The sequence below is a fragment of the Micropterus dolomieu genome, linkage group LG11, assembly GCF_021292245.1.
Source record: "Micropterus dolomieu isolate WLL.071019.BEF.003 ecotype Adirondacks linkage group LG11, ASM2129224v1, whole genome shotgun sequence".
Classification (NCBI taxonomy): Eukaryota; Metazoa; Chordata; class Actinopteri; order Centrarchiformes; family Centrarchidae; genus Micropterus; species Micropterus dolomieu.
Genome location: NC_060160.1, coordinates 20,886,035 through 20,905,321, shown reverse-complemented (window position 1 = coordinate 20,905,321; position 19,287 = coordinate 20,886,035). Strand labels below are relative to the sequence as shown.

Genomic DNA, 19,287 nt, shown 5'->3' with positions numbered 1-19,287 from the left:
TCCCCTCTAAACTAAACAGCCGAGCGTCTTTCCTGTTTACCTACCTATGAAGGGAAGTAAAATGCCCACTCTGTGTGCTCACTCTTCCTTATTTACACTGACCCATACAGGAGGGAGCCATTACGACCTTTCAGCCGTAATTCAATAAAAGTTCCGTTCTGCATTTAGAAAAATAAATGGCCCATGAGTGGAGGAATATTTTCTCCCCCGCTGCATTATGACAATAAACCGTTTTCTGCGTTAGGGCAGTGGGGACGGACGTGGTGCGGGGGACGGTTTGTGGGAAGAAGGCACCTGCTGGTTACTGGAAAAGACGCTATGTACCACCACCCTGCGGTTTTGGATATTTATTTCTTCAGGTCTTAATGGTTAGGAACAGTGAGCAAATAATAGGTGTAGCGAGGTCTTTCTTTTACTTCCAGGAGCGGAGAAGGTTGTAATGCTCTTGGTAAACACAGAAGGAAGTCTTGGCTCTTCAAAATAGGCTGGAAACATCACAGAAAAGGGAGGTCAATTGTTGTAACCGCAACGCTATTGCAGCAGTCCACTAACATGATAACCTCAGAGAAAGTACTGAAAGTGATGTTAATGCCTACACAGTGGAAAGTTCACACATTCACTTTGACCCACCTGGAATATGAGTTGTCTTTTCTGTGGAACTGTGTGTGCACGTTCAGGGGGGCAAATGCATGCTTGTTGCACATTATTGTGTGTGAGCTAGTATGCACAGAGGTGTGAACGCGAAGCCGTTTGACACATCTGCTGGCGTTGCATTGATGTATGTTACAGCGTCAGCTTGCTTTCCTTTCCCACAGCCTTGCGAGGCCCCCACCTTTCCCCCGGCACCTCACTGCTTAGAACAACCTGACTACTACGTACACGCGAACTTGCATGCCACACAGACACACACAACAACCCCATTCACCATTAGAGCTAAAATAACACACTCAATGCAACTTATTACTTAAATATGATCTGTCACTGGAGCCAAATAGGCCTTCTGTGCTCGACAAGGCCAAAGCAGCAGCAGCAGCACTGGGAAATCTACAAAGTCTGCAGGCAAGCAGCCAAAAAGGCCTGAAAAACAGCTTCATATCAACCCCAACACACTTCAACTCCCCAACTAGAAGACGGTTACACACATACACACACACAGTATGGGATGGTGGAACAAAAGAGGGATGATTGCTCCAAACTTGCTACGGGCCTTGTTGTTGTATTGTTAGAGAATCCGGGTGCATTGGCCCTTATTTTGACACCCCTTCACTTTCTTTGCCTGCCTCAACCTGCCGCCTGTAGGGCTGTCCTTGTGTGGAAGTGCTTCTGTTCCGCGCACGCACACACACACACACACACACACACACACACACACACACACACACACACACACACACACACACACACACACACACAAACAGCTTTATCCCCTTATCAGAAAAGGAAGGCTGTGCTCTTTGCTCAAACAGTCTCATGTAGCAACTTCCGCTGTGAGCAGCTTGTTTTCAGGCTTGCGAGGGGGATTTTCACACTGCTGACGTCCCCAGAGAGAGACTGGTGCATCTGCCTGAGGGACCAGATGATCCCCCAGCTCTGGTCAGAGAGGGCGCACTACATATAAACGCATGTCAAAACATTTGCTGACCACCTCCTGAAAGCTTAGACGGAAATTATGTTTTTACAAAACTCCACTTGCCACTGTATTCAGTGCTGTCCTGTTCATGACAGAGACTTCAATTCACACTTAGTTTATGTACCAAATAATAAATGGTCTGTGCATTCAATCCATTGTAATGATATAGTCGTAAAACTTCTGAAAGTGTTACGAGAATGTTATGTAAATAAGTGTAAAGTAGCGTAATGTCTGTGTGTGGCTAGCATCGACTCATTTAGGCCCAGACGAGACAGCCACAATCACCAGCCAAGGGTAAAACCCACATCCTTCAGGGTCAGCCTCAAAACAAGAACTTTGATTCGTCCCACTGTAAATACCCAACTGTGTGATTGGTGGCCTTGGGAGACACGGTGCCAAATACACTGCTGCAGAGATGCTTTTTGAGCTGCGCTGTGGTGCCAGTAATAGAACGAAAAGGGAAGTATAAGAAAGAGGGGCGGAAAGGAGGAGGGTGGGAACGAAAATGTAGGGGGTTCAGGTCTGCTAGAGAGGAGGAAGAGGAAGACAGGTGTACAACACTTTGCTCAACAGATGTTGAAACATCCCCAGTGCCTGTTGAGGGTAAACGGAAGTTTGCTCGCAGGAAAGTAGGCCTCCCTGCAACATACGCTCAACTGTCGCCCCACATTGCACTGTGGGGTTTCAAAAGTTAGATAAGGACGCTGCTCTTGTGTTCACATCTTTTCAAGACTTTACTTTCGATACATGAACACATAAAGCATGGGCATACCTTACCTAAGAGGAAAGCCAGATGCATTGTAAGTTGTGGTACTATTGACTTGACTCATCAACACAAAAAAGAATCTCATTCAAACATGATAAAATATCACAGACAGCTGCTATCACAGTAGCCTTCATATTAGACTCACACATGCTTCTTACACTGCAAAGACATTTTTGTATGTAATCCTATAGCAATACTTAGACATAGACTTTACAATCCAGACATAGTTTTCAGTGTTATGTGTGATACCTGCACTCCAAATCAATTCTAGTCTGTTATCAGAGGCCTATCATGTCCATTTATACGTCAAATACAAATATTTACACTTCAAATATATTCAGTGCAGACTTGGGCCAAGGCCAAAGCACGTATTGCCCTTTGCCGTCCAGATAGAGTTTCACTTTGCGCCTGAAAAAGCGCCCAGCCCTTTACTAAAAAGAGCTTGTGTTTAATGTGTCTCCCTTTGGACGGGAACATATGTTTCTTTCTTTCAATGCAGACAGAGACAAACAGACAGAGACAGAGGGGAGAAGTAAAGAAAAAGTGGGGGATGAAGGAAGGAAACAGGTCATATTGGGTGATCATTCAGCTGTGACACTGGCGTTTAAGGCCTGGCTGTCACCTTACTGAGCAAACACTGTCTGTGTTGAGCTGATATGAGCTGTCTTTGTGGAGGGAAGGCTGGGCAAGACTCGGTGGAATTTGCTGTTCATGTGGTCTGATCTTAAGAGCACTGGGTGCAATCTATGAAAAATAACTTCACACTTCTCACATTGCATACATTTGAATCCATCTCCATGAGCTTCAAAGCACGAGTGCAAAAGAGCAAAGCAGCATCTCAAGTGATTGTGCAGTGGAGATAAAATACTATCAGGAAATAAAAAGACACACATACACAAACAAAACAAAGCAGGGCTGAGAACAACACACCCATTTCTTCAAAACACAGCCTTTCAGTACATTGTTAATGCCAGACATTTTATATCAAGCATTTTATTTGTTCTTCATAGACTTCCATAATGCTTTCAGATGATGCGACCGCTACTCTGAGAGGAGGCTAGTAAATCCACAACCTTTAGCATCCATTTCGGTTCTGGGTGCGTATTGAGCGCTGCTGTTTAGGCCTCATGTGTGCATTGGCCCCCATCTCCCAGCTCTATCTTGTGGTTATGATATCATAGAGAGAAAAACAAGGGCATTCTCTCCTAAGTGCACCCTGACACATTAAATATTCATCCGACCACAGAAACCCCTCTGAAATGGGGCCGGTGTGGAACAGTGGCACCCCTCTGGCCCCCGGACCTGCAGAGTAGAAGTCAAATGTTGGCGGTTGGAGCAGGCACACTGTGGCTATAGGAAGGGTCAACTGGCCAAAGGGAGCGCATTAACACAAGGTTTAAATTGAAGATACAGGTTGAGTGTCTTTGTTGCTATCTTGCAGAGACTGTAATGATTTAGACAACAGTTATAAAAACTTTTCTACATTGAATAACTATATATATACTATATACTATAATACTATAATAATAATAATCTTTTGTCAGCAAGGCAAGAAATACAGAGATAAAAGTTTAAAGGATGATTTTTCACTTTAAATCATACAGTAGAGGCATATCTTAACTCATAATCAAAGAACTCCCAAAGTCCAAGTGAAACTGAGACTCAACAGTCATTTTCATTTTTTTTTTTTAAAGGGACAAAATAGTAATCAAATTATTCCTCTTTTATTCAGTATAGTTTTGCACAGCAGGCCTTTGAACTTATATATCACGTGATGCACATACAGAGTCTTACAGAATCCCTATGGTAGCCACAAAAAAGCTTAGCAACATTCAGATGGATGCAAATAAAGTGTCTTAAAAAAGATGAGAGGAAGTCTGAGTGTGCTGCCCTCCAGATAGGCTTAGTTTCCATGAGACAAAGGCTGAGAGAAAAACAAAGAAGAAGAGGAAAACAAAGTTTCAAGCCGCCTCCCTGTTGATTAGCGGTGTTAACAGCAACTGTGGGCCCCGGGTAAATGAGCTCCAGGCCTCATTTTAATGAAGCCTCCGCTCCCCCCAGAAATCACCCTCTCGCAGTCCACTAAACCCCCCTACTGGAAGCTTTGAACAGTGTGTCGCCAAACACACTGTGTCCCTGCCAACTGGAATTGGGCCACGGGATCCACAGCTCAGCTCAAGTGTGTGTGTGTGTGTGTGTGTGTGTGTGTGTGTGTGTGTGTGTGTGTGTGTGTGTGTGTGTGTGTGTGTGGGCAGCTGAATGATCACTTTCATCCCTAAAGAGCCAGCCAATTCATCTTAGACCACCATTGGCCACAGAAAAACTGACTAATTATCATTTTTTTCCCTGCTGTCTGTCTGTTTTTTTCCAACCAGTGAGCGGTGGGATGTATCATTTCCCTGACCTCAGCCGTTTGAGGTGGTGTAAATCTCTTAATAACTACACAAGGACACATATAGGGGCTATATTTGGAGGGCTGCTTCCCCTGGCCGCCCCTGCTCTGGCCTGGAACAGACAGTAGCCACAGTGTCTATGTGGGTGATGGAGCCTGGACCTGGCACTGTGTGTGTGTGAGAGCAAGAGAGAGCGAGACAGACAGAGAGAGAGAGAGAGAACGCTGGCCTTCATTCCTTCCATCACAGTTTAAAGAGAAGGCAGACGGACCACATATGAGTGTGAATAAAAAGATATCACAGAGTGTGTGTGCCGACTGGTGTCCGCCCAGAATATGTTCCTGAGTAACGGCACGGAGCAAACTGGTGGGCCAGTCGGTGGAAACACACACACACTCACAGTCCTTTCCTTTGGCGTCTAACATCCTAATGCTCGGGAAAACAGCTGGGGAGCAGCAACAGAACTGCTGTCTTTGCTCAGACAGATTAGTCATGACTGAGTCTTTCTCTTTCTCACACACTCACTCAGTGCAACGTAACTGTTGATCAGTGGGTGTGAGTAAAAAAAGTACCAACGTTTTCTGTGCTGCACTTTTGATTTCAGTGCCTGCCTGCGTTCAGACATTGCATCAGTGTGCGCCTGTGTACCTTTTGTGTATCTGTATCTGCGTGTGTTGGAGGCCGTCACTGCTAGATATTTCTATCGTTTGTAAGGAGGGGATGGAGGGGAGGTGGTGGGCACAAACAAATGGACAGAGCGGTAAACGAGAGGAAACTTTACCCATGGGTCAGCCTCCGAGGGAAGATATATTGCCCATGGGTCAGTGGAGAGAAAGGACGGGCAAAATCCATATTGGTCCGTCTGTCTTGCCCCCTTTATATAGTGATAAAATATTCAAATCCAGCCATTACTTCACATTAGGCTACTCTGTAGAGATGCCAGGGAGAAAACCACAGAATGTATACATGCTGGTTCGCACACAGTTTTGGTGCATTGATAGTTACATTAAAATCTCTTCCTCCCATTAGAGGAATAGCCCTCATCCGGACTGACGTCTGAAATTTAAGGTGTGTTCACATGTAGAGAATGTGCACGTATGTGTGTGAGTGTGCGTGAACATGTGTATTTGTACGTGTGTGTCTACATAAAAGGCATGATCAGAGATTTTTTTTCTTTACCATCTCCCTACATCAAAGCGATAAGGGCACTAAGTGTGTTGGTTAGCTGTCCAGGTCTGAATAAAAGAGAGGCAGCAGACTTGCTTCACTTACTCGGAGTTAATTCTCACCTCCTGTGCAAATAAAAAAAAAAAACACCTCGCCTCTCTCTTCTGTCTTTCTCTTTTTTTTTTAATGCGTTATGTTTAAGACTGATGACTTTATGGTCTGGTAGCCTTGTCTGGGTGTTTCCTTCTGACTAAGTGCTGCGTTAGTCAGATTTGAATGTATGTGTGTGTGGGTGTGTGTGAGAGGGGTGTTTATTGGGTACAGATCTTCTCACTATTTCTTGATTTAGGCAAATGTGGCAAGATAAAGATCACTTAACGTCTTTAGTTCATAGAAATGTTACAATTTGGAGTTTATTATTTAGTTTATATACTTAAGGTTCAGGGAAAACAGCATTACTCAAGCAATCATTTTCATCCACTTATGCTATCGTTATCTGCAGATGACGCGGCAGCAGGTGCAGCTTGGGTAACACTTAGTGTCTAGCCAATTTCAAGGTCTGCTAACAGTCAAATAATATTTTTGTATTTGTGAGCTGAAAAACATGGTAACAGCCCCCCCCCCCCCGCTTATATTTCATGTCTGAGTGTTTGTGAATTACAATGGAGAATATTGATGGTCTTCACAGTCCAAGTCAATTTTACACTAATTACAGTTTAGACAGGCAAAGAGATTTTTTTTTTTTTTTTTTGCCAGGACATGTCAAACTGCCCGGCTCCATTTAGAAATCTGGAAGAAGGAAAGGTTTTCCAATAGGACTCTAGTTATTGTTTTTGCTATTTTTGTACAACTGGAAATTTAAAGTGCCATTTTGTGCCATTTTCCTGGTTGCGTAGGTGGTAAATTGGCAAGTCCTTGATTTTTCTCTTACCCGTCCTCCTCATGTCGCTGTTTCAGGGCACAGAGTGAAGATAGAAGACCCCCAGAAGATGCAGTTCTCGGACAGGCTGTCAGAGATCGAGCGCTACCAGCGGAATATGCGAATAGGCCCAGTGAACAATAATCCCCGTCCCATCCACCAAACCCACCTCAGCGCACAAGGTGAGGACCACTGATACATACAACCACAAGCAACCAACATCCTCATCACCAAAATCATCACAACAGTGTAAAATCAGCTCACATTAACTGCCAATACTTAGAAGTAAATAACTCCTTTAATAAAACAAACATATTTAGTTTTATTTGACCAGAGGGTAAGTAATCCGTAACACAAATCTGTTACACATCAACACAGTACATGCGGTTCACCCAGCATTGAACTAAGCCAAAAGCCCTTCATGTGCATTTCCTCCACGGGGGACTTTGGACTTCTGCTAACTAATCTGGGAGCTGGTATATGTGTTGGCTGTCCGAGGGGAAGCTCATGTCAGTTCTGTCCCCGGATGCCCTGCGTTGGTGAGTCCGGACCCCACAGCATGCAGGGTTGAGTCTGTGGCCAGGTGGCACGGCGGGTGCTGCCAACCGAGCTTGGCCTGGGTGCTGAAGCTGGCCTCCGCACACCGCACACTACAGCCTCAGGAATGTAACAGCCGCCCGCTACCTTGGCAATCACGTCACTCTCAGACTGGTCAAATGTGCGGGGGCGGGAGGTGGTGGTGGTGGTGGTGTTGGGGAGGGGGCCTGAGACTCAGACTGAGGTGGTGTGATGGAGGGGAGGGGGTTGTTTCATGCATATGTGTGTGCGCTGTGGACAGCTGCGTGGGTGATGGTTGGAGTGAGGATGAGTGTTCACTCTCCGTCACATGTCAGAGCGTCTTTAACAGGATGCCATGTCTGGAAGCATGCAGACTAAACACACACACACATTATATATATATATATATATATATAGTGTGCCCTCTTCTTCCACCCACTCTCTAGTTCTCATGCTGGCTAATGAATCTCATTACCTTTGTATCAGCATGTTGCTGTGTACAGGAGGGCTTGTTTGGAAGCTCTCGGCCATGTGTGGGTGGAACTCTATCAGTGTGTATCACAGCCATACACCGGTGTTTGGCCTTGTGCGTAGCTTCGCCAGCACTGAGTCACCAGTATGGGCCTATCTAACAGCTGACTGTGGGGAACACAGGGTCTTTCACCCTGCATCCCTGTGTCCTTACTGCTGATATTGATTTTGTTCCCTCGCACAGCCTGTACCAAGGAGAAACCATGTCAGCCATTTTAGGAACACCACTGACTGGTTATGCTGAAAATAAACACTGTGGAGCTTCAACACAATACAGCCACTGTGATTATAATTTTCTGATGGTTTAGAGGCTGGCGTGAGCTCTGTAGGTTGTCTGCCAATAAAAAGCCCCCTGAAGCTAAGCTTATACTGACTTGAATGGGGGGGGCAGGGAGAGGTGTACAGACTTGGTCCAGACAGCAGACGAAGAGCAGCTCTTGCTGTGCTCTCATCTGCCTTGCACAGGATTAAGGCTAGTATTATAGGAAAGTCATAGGCTTGTCAGGCTTCAAAGGGCTGTGATGGTGCAACACACACATGTACAGTACATACACAGTGAGCAGACACAACACATTAACATCAGTTGGAACTGTCAGAAAGGCCTTGAGCTTTACGTTACAGCTGCCGGTGACTGGAGGCCGTCTATAAGAAGTGTGAGTGAGACAGACGAGGGGAAGGGCTGTAAAAACCACACACCTTAATCTATGGTATTACCATCATGACGGCATACCGCAGGACAAGAGTGGTAAAATAATTAAATAACAGAACAGAGAGCCCTTCTCCCTCCCACTTTGTCTATCTGTTGGAGTGTATGAGCAGCAGACTGGAAATGTATGTCGCGGCACACATCGCACAGAGCGCTCCCGTACGTGTCGGAATCATGCGCAAACAACAACACCACAGTATTATAAGCGAAGCTCAAACATAAATAGACATGTTGTAATAAATCCCATTCAGATACACAGGGAGGTGTTTACATATCAACAGCACACACGTCTCAGCTTTTGGCGGCCCTGCCAGACACTGTTGTATTTTGCAGATACTTTAAATCCCGGGCCCTGTTTGTTTGAGAATTGCCGGGTGATAGATGGCCCATCAACACGTTATAATTAAATGGATTCCCGTCTTGCTGTTACAAAAGATGTTTTCCATTTTCTGCAGCTGGAACCTTGCATTTTCCCCTTGAAGACGACTAAATAAGAAAATACAGTGTCATCTCCTCCTAAAGCCTCCTTGCTTCATTTTGTTGTCTGAGCTATGAAATACTGTCTCAGTTTTCTTGTCAACAGGACGTGTCTCCAGACATCTGCTCAATGCTACCCTGGATTCTTAAATCACACAAACACACACACACACATGCAGACGATTGCACCATAGGCACATTGAAAACACAATACATACACACACCTTCACAATTCTGTGCTAGTGTTGCAAGTTCTCTACGCTAGTGCCCCAGACAGACAGGGTAATTAAGAGCTCATTACAGTGCATGCAGTGACAGGCTTCCTGCACGCTGGCAGACGCTGCATTCGCTGCTTGTTTTTGTTCTTCTGTGGCCACAGGTAAGCCTGGTAGACATGTGGAATGATTCTCAGCAAGGGCGGAGGGACAGTGTGTGTGTGTGTGGTTGAAAACGCGTTGTTCAACTAGTGCAGTCAAGCAAATCTGACACTCAGACAATCAAGTACTAAATTGTTATTCTGGTTTTCAAAACCTCAAGTGAGGTACATGTGTATACTATATGTGTCTGTGGGTGGCAGTTTTTTCTCTTCCTCTGACACTGAATTTAGTTTATCCTTTAACATCTAACCGTGACATTGCATTTATAATAGATACACAGTTCTTTCCACTCTTAAGTAAAGCATACACACGATAGAAAATCTGATTGTGCAAAGTAGAAAACAGATTCCAGTTTTACCTTGTTCCATTTTAAATGCAGACAAAACTCAACAAGCCCCTGGCACAGCCTCTAACAGACAGCCGAGAAGAAAGCGGCTCTTTTAACTTAAATGTGTTTTAACAGTAAGAGAGGGGGAAAAAGAAATACAGCAGCAATTTAATCATCCCAAAAAAAGTCCTGGCACTTTTGAGGTGGTATCATTTAACATGTTACTTGTTCCAACACCTGTGTGTTCCTCTCTCAAGATGAATATGAGATACTAGCATAACGTTCCGCCATCAAGTCAAGTGCTCATTGCTTTGATGAGGGCCCAATAGTGTATGTGTGTGTGTGTGTGTGTGTGTGTGTGTGTACAAGTTTGAATGTGAGTGTGTGCCTGTCTGTATGAGCGGGTGGTGATATTATTGAAAATATCAGTAGAATCTTGCGGAAATAATATGTTACAGACGTTTTAAAGTACTCAGCATCCATCCTGCTAATTCTATTTTTTATAAATTCTATTTATGACACTATTATAAATGTTGATACCTCTGGCTTCCTCTTGCACAACTGGCACACATCTGCTGCAGCTGTGCTTTGGCCCTCTTGTTCAGTATGTTCAGGCTGTGGCCTTTGGGCTGGACTTAACTTGAGAAAGTCCTGTTTGATGGAGAACCAGCCCAATGCAGCCATGTCCCTCCTGCCTCGTCCACAGTGACCACACTGTTTACTCCACATAAACAAGTTGGCCGGCCCCCCCAGGTTCGAGGCGGCACTCTGCTAGTGCCGCAACCGAGGGGCTCACACTAATTCACACATCCAGAATGACATGATCAGCCAATTAGAAACAAGAGCAAGACAGGAAATTAGCACCGTCAGGTAGTTGTGGTGTGGACTTTTGAGTATAGCCGTCACGCTAGTTGGGTTTCATGCTGATTTCTGCCAAACCCAAGCAGGAAGCTGGCCCTCTGAGGCCAATACAACCAAAACGAGCAGGAATCTGGATCAGTCCTTTAGACACTCTGTTTTACTTCTGCACTCCACTATTTACATAATATGTCAATGGCCGCCACGGAGTTTATTTGTTATGGTGCCTTAAAGCCTCACTTGTGGTTTTTCTCTTTTTGTGACCCTGAGATGAATAATTCAAACTGAAAATGTTTTTGTTCTTCAACAAAAAAAAAAAATGGAATCTGCCTCCTTGGTGAAAAAAAATGAAAGAAAAAGAGAAGTGAGAGCAAGTTGTTTCTTACCAGACTCGACTGTTTGTGTAAGTTATAATTTCACATCAGAGTCAGGCTAAGTTTTACATTTCAGCAATTACAGAAACTACATGTGTGCCATGAACAGTCTCTATTGAGTCTGGGGAGAGGGGAAGGGTGGGAGGACGACGAGCTCTCAAAGAGAACACAGGATTTTTCAGCCCATGTGTTTGTTTTTGCTCACGTTATAAGTGAGGGCTCAAAAGACATATCAAATGTCCCACATAGCTGAGCCAAGGCCGTGTTCCTCCCCTCTCTAACACGCTCTCTTTCTCTCTCCTTCCCTTGCTGGCGTCTTTCTTTCTCTCTTGCTTGCTCTCTCACATTCTCTCCCCGTTGCGACGCCTAAGGCCTAAGCGAAACAGGAAGCCAGCACAAGGACCGGTATTCACTGTGTCTCAATGACACGCTTCATTACTGCAGGCGCATTACATGTCTCGGAGGCGTTGCTGGATCCGGAGTCACGAGGATGGATGCCATTTTGGCTCAAACATCGTCTCAGCCACCCCTTTCATCTACACATGCACTTCAAAAGCAGCGCATGTGTTTATTTGTGTCTTCCCCAAAACTACACTGGCACTACCCCAAAGCTTCTTATTTGTGACGCAGTCGCCGCTTCTTCCCACTTCAGCCCCTGCCTTCCACACTCCTCAGCTCCGCCCAGGGGGTTGGTGCTCTTATTAACAGGGGTAATCTGTGCCTCTGGTATTGACGTTGTCTGCTGGCCAATCAAAATATTTGAAGGAAATGTTTATTTTCTTGAGCGAATCGCACCAGCTGCTTGGAAGCCTTTCTGAATAAGGCCATTTATGTTTAAGAATTTGCCATTGTGAGGCATAGTGCAGGACCTCTCAGTGACTGAGTGCTGATTTGGGCCTTTGCAAAGGAAGTGGAGGAGCTCCAGGGGAAGCACAGATCTTACACATGCTGAGCTCAGTGCGGCTATAGGTGAACAGCCTAGTGCCACCCCCCTCTCTGCTTCTGGCATCCTTCTCCTTCCTAATTGCCACTACAGGAGGTTAGGAGTTTACTATATTGCGGTGTCTCAACAGCGGAGGGTCATAGCGATACCACATGGCTGACTGCTGCTGTCAGTAAAGGTACAGCACCATGACATGGTTATATAATGTGCAGGCTTCTGTCTTCTGTTTATGATGAAAATATTTATGTATAAATTTGAGGAAAAATGTTTTTAACAATAGGTAACCCTGTAGACTAGACTTCTGTACAACTAATGTGCAGAGACTGCCTATGTCCACAAAGCTCCGTGCAAGTTGTCTTGTAACAACTGCACCTTCTCAGACCTAGAGCAAACAGCCCCTGTTTGTGTCAGCCCTCCTGCGGTGTGGCCATTGAGTGTGAAGCAGGGTCCCACGCATTGGGCCAGTCGGTCCTTGACCCTCTTTCCCTTCCTGACAGCTCGGCTGGACAGGCTAGCGAGTGTCCTGCACCTCACAGGTCTCCACTGCCCCTCCAGTGTCTCGCCTGAAAGACCCAAAAATATCTCCCATGCACCCATCAAGCATGTTTTTCCAGGACTGGTCTCACTCTGGTGAGAAAACCACCCCTCCTCTTCTCAGTTTTCACTGCTCTGTCAGCAGAGGCCAACCTGTGACAGGAAGACATCTCCAGAAGTCAAGACAGTTTTGACAAGTCTGTCGTGAGGAGGTTTTTGGCTCATACTTCAGATTTCTATGACACAGGCAGTGACTTCCTCACCCTGTACACATATGCAGCTCACCCATTTCTCCTCGTTCCACAAAGTAGAAAAATGTTACACTCCTACACAAACACAATTCATCCACTGAATTATTTCCAATGGAGTAGATTCTAGTGTTCACCTATTGTTCATATGTGTGTTACAACAGCCCTGTGGCAGGATCAAATGGACACCCCCGCTCTGAAGACATGCAAGGTGGAGGAGGACCTCCGACCATGGCCAGGTAAGAAATTACAATGCCCTTCTTCTGTTTTACTATGCATAGACTTCTGTGTAACTATGCTTTTGGCTACTCTTTCAAGCCTTTTTAATATTTTTTCCTCACTTAAAGCTCGGCAGTTAGTAGAAGCTCTGACAGCCTTTAAAATTGAAACAATCTGACAATACAATACAACAATATAAAGAGGAGAAGCGGGAAAGGCGAGCACAAGACATGCCAGGGTGTGCCATTCGTTGTGACAATTTTGGAGTCTGTTTCGTTTTGCCCGTAGGGCCCTAACTACACCCCAGAACATTCCTAGGACGCCACCACCCTGCCTGCCTTCTTCTTCTTCTTCTTCTTCTTGCTTCCCTCCCACTTCTTTTTTCTTTTATTTGTTTCTTGGCGATTTGGATCTTTGCTGCTGTCTAACAGCCCCCTCAGTCTTCTTTCCGTCCCCTACCCAGAAACCGCTACACCACACCAGACATGCTGAGTCACCCACTCACACTCTGATGAGGACACACACACACACACACACACACACAAAGAGAATGAAAGACTAAAAACACTTTTAGGCTTGGCTCACTGATCTTGCTCTTTTTTCAACAATTCGGCAGATATAACACAATGCCTGAAGTATCAAGTATTGAGACCGGGGAATTACATATTTACATATGTTACTGCTTGTGCGAGGCAAGATTCACTGCAAAGCAAGACATTCACAATAGTGTGAAAAATGTGGCTGACAGTGATGGCTATTAAAAGCATTTCTTTGAGACATTACAGCCTGAACTTGAAATGCAAGGACATCCAGACTGTAAAGAAAATGTGGCAGAGAAAAAAAAAGGTGTAATAAATGATGATGCTACATGTATTCATATATCTTTGTCCTTACAATAACAGTATACGTGGTCTAGGGTCAGCAAAACACAAACATCACGTCAGTGGCTTTACAAGGAAGTGTCATATCTCTCAGAGTAAAGGATTTACTCGACAAGCAAACATATTATTCATGTCGCCCTGGTTGTCGACGCATTAGGAAAATCCGTTTTTTTTGTAATCACAGACTTCCTTTACCCTTGCTTGTATTGCATGTCACAAGTTGGGGACATGCAAAATCCTCTGTGCTCACATGATAAAGTGCCCAACATGGATGAGGCTTTTGGGCTGTTGACCATGGTGCCACAGAACAGAGGTGATTATCATTTGCATTCGACATGATGCTCCAGCCCTAAAGCCTTGCTGCTTAAAAAAACACCTGGAGATCATTTGTGTTCATTTGGGTCTCCTATTCTTTGGCCTGCGCAGCAGCAGCTCTGCCCTGGCCTTGTGTTGCTTTGTCATCATCACCCTGTTATCAACAATGACTGCTCATCCTCATGACATCCATTGTTCAAACCACCCAAACCAGTCCGTATATAAAACAGAAGCTCTCTAAGGAGTTAGTTTCTTTAGGGACGATATGAGGGAGAGGATTAGAAAACAGTTTGACAGCACAACACAGTGTGTCTTTACGTGAAGCTGGATGAGTCTGGGGTTTTCTCTCTCCCTTTCCCTCCGCTTATTTGCCTGAGACACCATTCCCTGGGCGCTGGCCGTCACAGTTTGCATCAAGCCTGAGTAAACATTTCACAGGTGAGCGCCTGGATTTGCATCTCCCCATTGCCAGCCCACCACACGCGGACACGCACGCACGCACACACACACACATTATTCTGCGCACAATTACACACACAGACATGGGCGCCTCAAACTTGCCCTTATGTTAACAACCAAAATCAGTTTCTCCCATACGCAAATAAGGCAAACCTCCTGTCATATCTGGGTTACACGCTTGACTGTGGACTAGTGGACTTCTTGAGCTAAGCAGAAAGGAGGAGGACTCCACCCTTGGTGTTTCAGAATTAAATAAGTGCGTTGCACTATGCTTCAAAGCTAGAAGAGGAAAGAGAGGGCTGGAACATTATGTTCTCCATAAAAGCTCTGATTCCCAGCTACCCGCTTCATAGACTGGGAGCATCACAGACAGCAGGCTGTGCCAGCTAGCCCTCTGGGGTCCATCCCCTCTCCTGTCCCTGCAATTTAGTCAACACGTTTCAGATGAGCCTAATGGAGATCATGTGTGGTTTTGGGCCACAGAGGTTACAGGCAGCTACTACTAGGCTCAGTTAGGAAGACCCTCTCTGCCAAAGATACACCACGGTTACCACAGCCACAACAGTGAAGCCTGTACTTATACTGGGTGGGGGAGGGTGGGGATGCAGTAAGGTATGTAACATGGTTAAGAAGGAGAAAAGCAGACTGCAGAACTTTGCTTCTCAATTGCAAAATAGTTTGTTCAGCCCTCTCCTCCAGAGGGAGCTACTGTGCTATAGAGTGTTTTAGGTGGTAGCAGGCTCCTCCTGGCTCAGAGTCAAGAGCTTGATACTGCACAAGCCCATTAAGGTGTTGTGATAAGTGTCCAGTCCAGTTTCCCCTGACAGAACACAGGAGTCGATCCCCACCGCAGTTTAGCCAACACGTTTCTACCGACTCCAATTAACTGGAGATCATGTGCGGTGGTGGGCCACAGCAGTCAGAGCCATCAAGTCCCCATGCCACACATCCCCTCCCTAGCTTCACCCTGAAGCCTAAAGTTAGCACAGACAGAGAGAGATGAAGAGAGAGAGAGAGAGAGCGAGAGAGCGGAGAGAGAGAGAGAGCGCAAAGGCTTTTTGGGAGTCCGGTAGGAATTAGTGGGCCGAATCAACAGCAGCTGAAGTCTTGGATTTTCCTCACGTGAAATCAGATATGCAGCCTGACTCCGGTGCCTGGTAGACTCTGGAAAAAGAAACAGCCCCCCCCACTACCACCAAACTCCCTCATCCCAAAAAGAAGAGGAAATTCAACTGCAGAAATGTGTTGTCGAGAAAAAAAAAAATGAATATAGCAGGGGCCGTGGAAATTGCAAAGGAACAGATTTTTTTGTAGCTGAAAATGGACCCAGTTCTCCAGACATAGGGAAAAGACATTTCAACAAGACTGTGGCACGCAAGTTTGGCATTCTCCCCCCTCAGGGCTGTGGCGTGCAAGCGCTTGCTATTTCACAAATACAAGCTCTCTTTTCTCTGCCATACAAATCCACATTTTACACTCGCAGTCATGTGGGAACATTGGACCCGTGAAAGCCACATGCGGACAAACAAATAACCATGGACTGAGGTGTGTGTGAGCGTGTGTACGAGCCACAGGTGTGGACTGAGCGTACCGTTTGTTGACACCAGGTATGAGGAACTCTCCCTAGTCATTGTGGCGTACAACAACATGAAGGGCGTTTACAACTCCAGAGTATTTTGGCCTGGCTGTTGGCCACCTGACCTTCTTCCAAAATATCTGAGTGTCATGAGCGTAATGACTCGACATGCTTAACTTGTCAGACAAGACTTCATTTACACACCTCTGAATAAGAATTATAATGCATGTGCATAATGTTAGTGCTAGTATCTGATTTACCTGATTGGTACTTTGTAGTGATAAAAACTACAAACTGACCTGAGAAGTCAAAAGGAGAGGGAAATACAGTAGAGGTTTACTAAGAATGACCTCTGTGACTTTAACCCCATAAAACTGATATACCTTCTAACTTACATAATACAACAAAAATATGGAACATAATTGTCCCAGTACCAGGGTCCAAATACTACAGTAGGTGGCAGCAGGCAGAGCTCAGTCCTACACGACTGCAAATGGGTTCATATCCGAATCTCAGGATGTAAAGTCAGCCAATAATTCGCCTCAGTTAAGTGAGAGGGGCAATGTGGTGTTTGACTTAAGGATCTAAGTTGGTGACAGTAGCGGCCCCAAATCTCAGAGAAGCAAACTGCCAAGCAATATTTCTATTTCCCTTTTCTCAGCTGAATAAATTAAAATGTGTGCAGTGAAACTGAAGTCCTGACAGCTGGGTTCACAGTGCTCTGTTACCTGTGAGATTACACTTAGCAGTTAACTCTGACAGGCCCTGGACTGTGATTCACATTACTTTAGTGGATATTCACACAGAAACACTCTTCTCTTTCTATGTTTCTCTTCCTCCCTCGCCCTCTTTCCTTTCATTTTCCTTGTCTGTCTCTGATTGTGACCGTCTGCCTCTGTCGCCCAAGTATGATTCATGATGAGTTGCACAACAGTGCAACAAGCCGTTGGTGTTTATACAAAGAACCCCTCAGCGCTGACAATGCCTCTTTTCATTGCTCTGAGAAAGACAGAATACTGTAGGTTGCTCTCCTTTTGAAGGAGTGGTAGGAGGGCTGGGGCAAGGGGGCCTTTTCATAACTTCAGGCTTGTGCACGGGGCTGTGGGGTGATGTGCTGTCAGTGTTTGATGACTGCTATTAAGCAAAAAAATGTCTCAGTTCATTACTTTGAGCAAACATTTCCATGGTCAGGCATATCGCAAGAAATCTGAGCTCAGAATTGGGGGTTTGGGGAAATTTGCTGTTCTGTAGATGAGGGTTGTTTTTTAGAATAATAGAAAATGAGAAATCTCCTTGTTTCATAATCACAACAGCAGTTTTCATTCATGGCTTAATGTTTGCTGACTCTCAGCCCTTTGTTTTTTGTTTCTGCCAACAGGGACTTCAGATCTCTTTCAACAGAGGACCAGCTTCCCGTCTCTGTCGCCACTGACTGACCCTCGCTTCTCAGACCCCCGCATGCACTACCCCGGGGCCTTCCCCTACTCTGCCAACACCTCCAGCACTGGCATCAGTGGCCTCAGCATGTCAGCCTCTTCTAGATACCACACCTACCTGCCACCCCCCTACTCAAACAACCAGTCCCAGAATTTCCAGTCCAACTCCTACCTGTATTACGGCACAGGTTCTGGATCTTACCAGTTCTCCATGGTGGCGCCGGGAAACACCGGGGGCGAGCGTTCCCCCACCCGCCTGCTGTCCTGCTCGGGGGCCACGGGCACCGCAGGGACCAACAGCCTGATGAACCCGGGCCTGAACACCCAGAGTGAGGGTGTGGAGGCCGACGGCAGCCACAGCAACTCCCCCACTGCAATGAGCTCAGGCCGTTTGGATGAGTCCGTCTGGAGGCCTTACTGACTGACAGACAGCTAGACAATCAGAGGGTGTGGGAGAAGCAAGGCAGGAAATGTAAAGAGGATGATGAACAAAAAAAGATGAACACTGAAAGAAAAAAAACAAAAAAAGAGAAATGCTGCATGTTTGTCTTTTTATTTCTCCAGCACTCGCTTTAAAGATTTTCTGCGTTTTACCAACTCTCTCAAGACTTCCATGTATTTTGTAAATTTTGAGTAAACTCCTGCACTGTGCTAAAACATGTACTCTTAAAGGACTATAAAAGCCATGTAAGTTGAGATGACGTTCAGCTGAAACTGTAAATAGACCTGGGGTAACACCAGAGAAGCCATAGTGACCTTTCAGGATCATTTGTCTGGTGTAAGCAGGTACTCATGAAAGACAAAAGACAATGGCGGTCTGATCAGTACAGTTGACTGAAAAACCACAGCAGACATGTATCAGACTGTTCGGACTGATTCAACTCACTTGCTATGGTGAGAAGAGCAGTCGGAATGGATGTTAGCTCCCTCGAGTGACTCCGACATCCTCCCCAGGCATGACTGCACTGCTGTAGCAATCGTTCCTTTTAAGCTTTAATTTCTGTAAAATTTGCAAAGGTACTGTTTCAGTTGTGATCTTCAGTTGTATCCAGGGCTGTTTTATGTGCTCACAGTACTGATGCAGTCCCTTGTTGCCTAATTTATTATCCAATTGGACACATTAGCCTTCGGTGCTACAGTATGCAGTGGATGCTTCAACACAATCGCTGCATCTTCGAGAGAAAAGCATTTTATCTGTCAGGACTCACATGTTTAAGAAATGAATTCTCCTCTGCTGTGTCATCAGTGTCGTGTTTCAACAGGACAATGGCTGATATTTTGAGGAATGTAAAAGACAACCTGTCCTATTGGTTTCTTTTCCTGCACGAATATTTAAATCCTGTTGTGTCTTCTCTTCATCTTTTCCTTAAATTTCTCATTCAAACCTTTTTCTGGAAAAAAAGTCCTAGTCTGGTATTTTTGAACTGGATGCCAGTTTACTTTTTCTATTTATTTGAGCCAAATTGTGAGGAAATGTGCGCATATACACAAAATCCTTAAGCATTTCTCTCTACCTTTCCATACACATATATATATATATATATATATATATATATATATATATATATATATATATATACACACACATACAC

At 45.2% G+C, this 19,287-nt stretch overlaps 1 protein-coding gene across 1 annotated transcript in view; it reads left to right on the top strand.

The window, feature by feature from the left end:
• The window catches only part of runx3 (RUNX family transcription factor 3), a 93,935-nt gene extending 75,000 nt beyond the window's left edge, over positions 1-18,935 (top strand). The window contains exons 6-8 of the mRNA XM_046062755.1: positions 6,914-7,057; positions 12,974-13,048; positions 17,638-18,935. Of these exons, the coding sequence (XP_045918711.1) occupies positions 6,914-7,057; positions 12,974-13,048; positions 17,638-18,116 (698 nt within the window). The 3' untranslated portion in view covers positions 18,117-18,935. The remainder of the gene's footprint in view (positions 1-6,913; positions 7,058-12,973; positions 13,049-17,637) is intronic.
• The last annotated feature ends 352 nt before the right edge of the window (positions 18,936-19,287 follow it).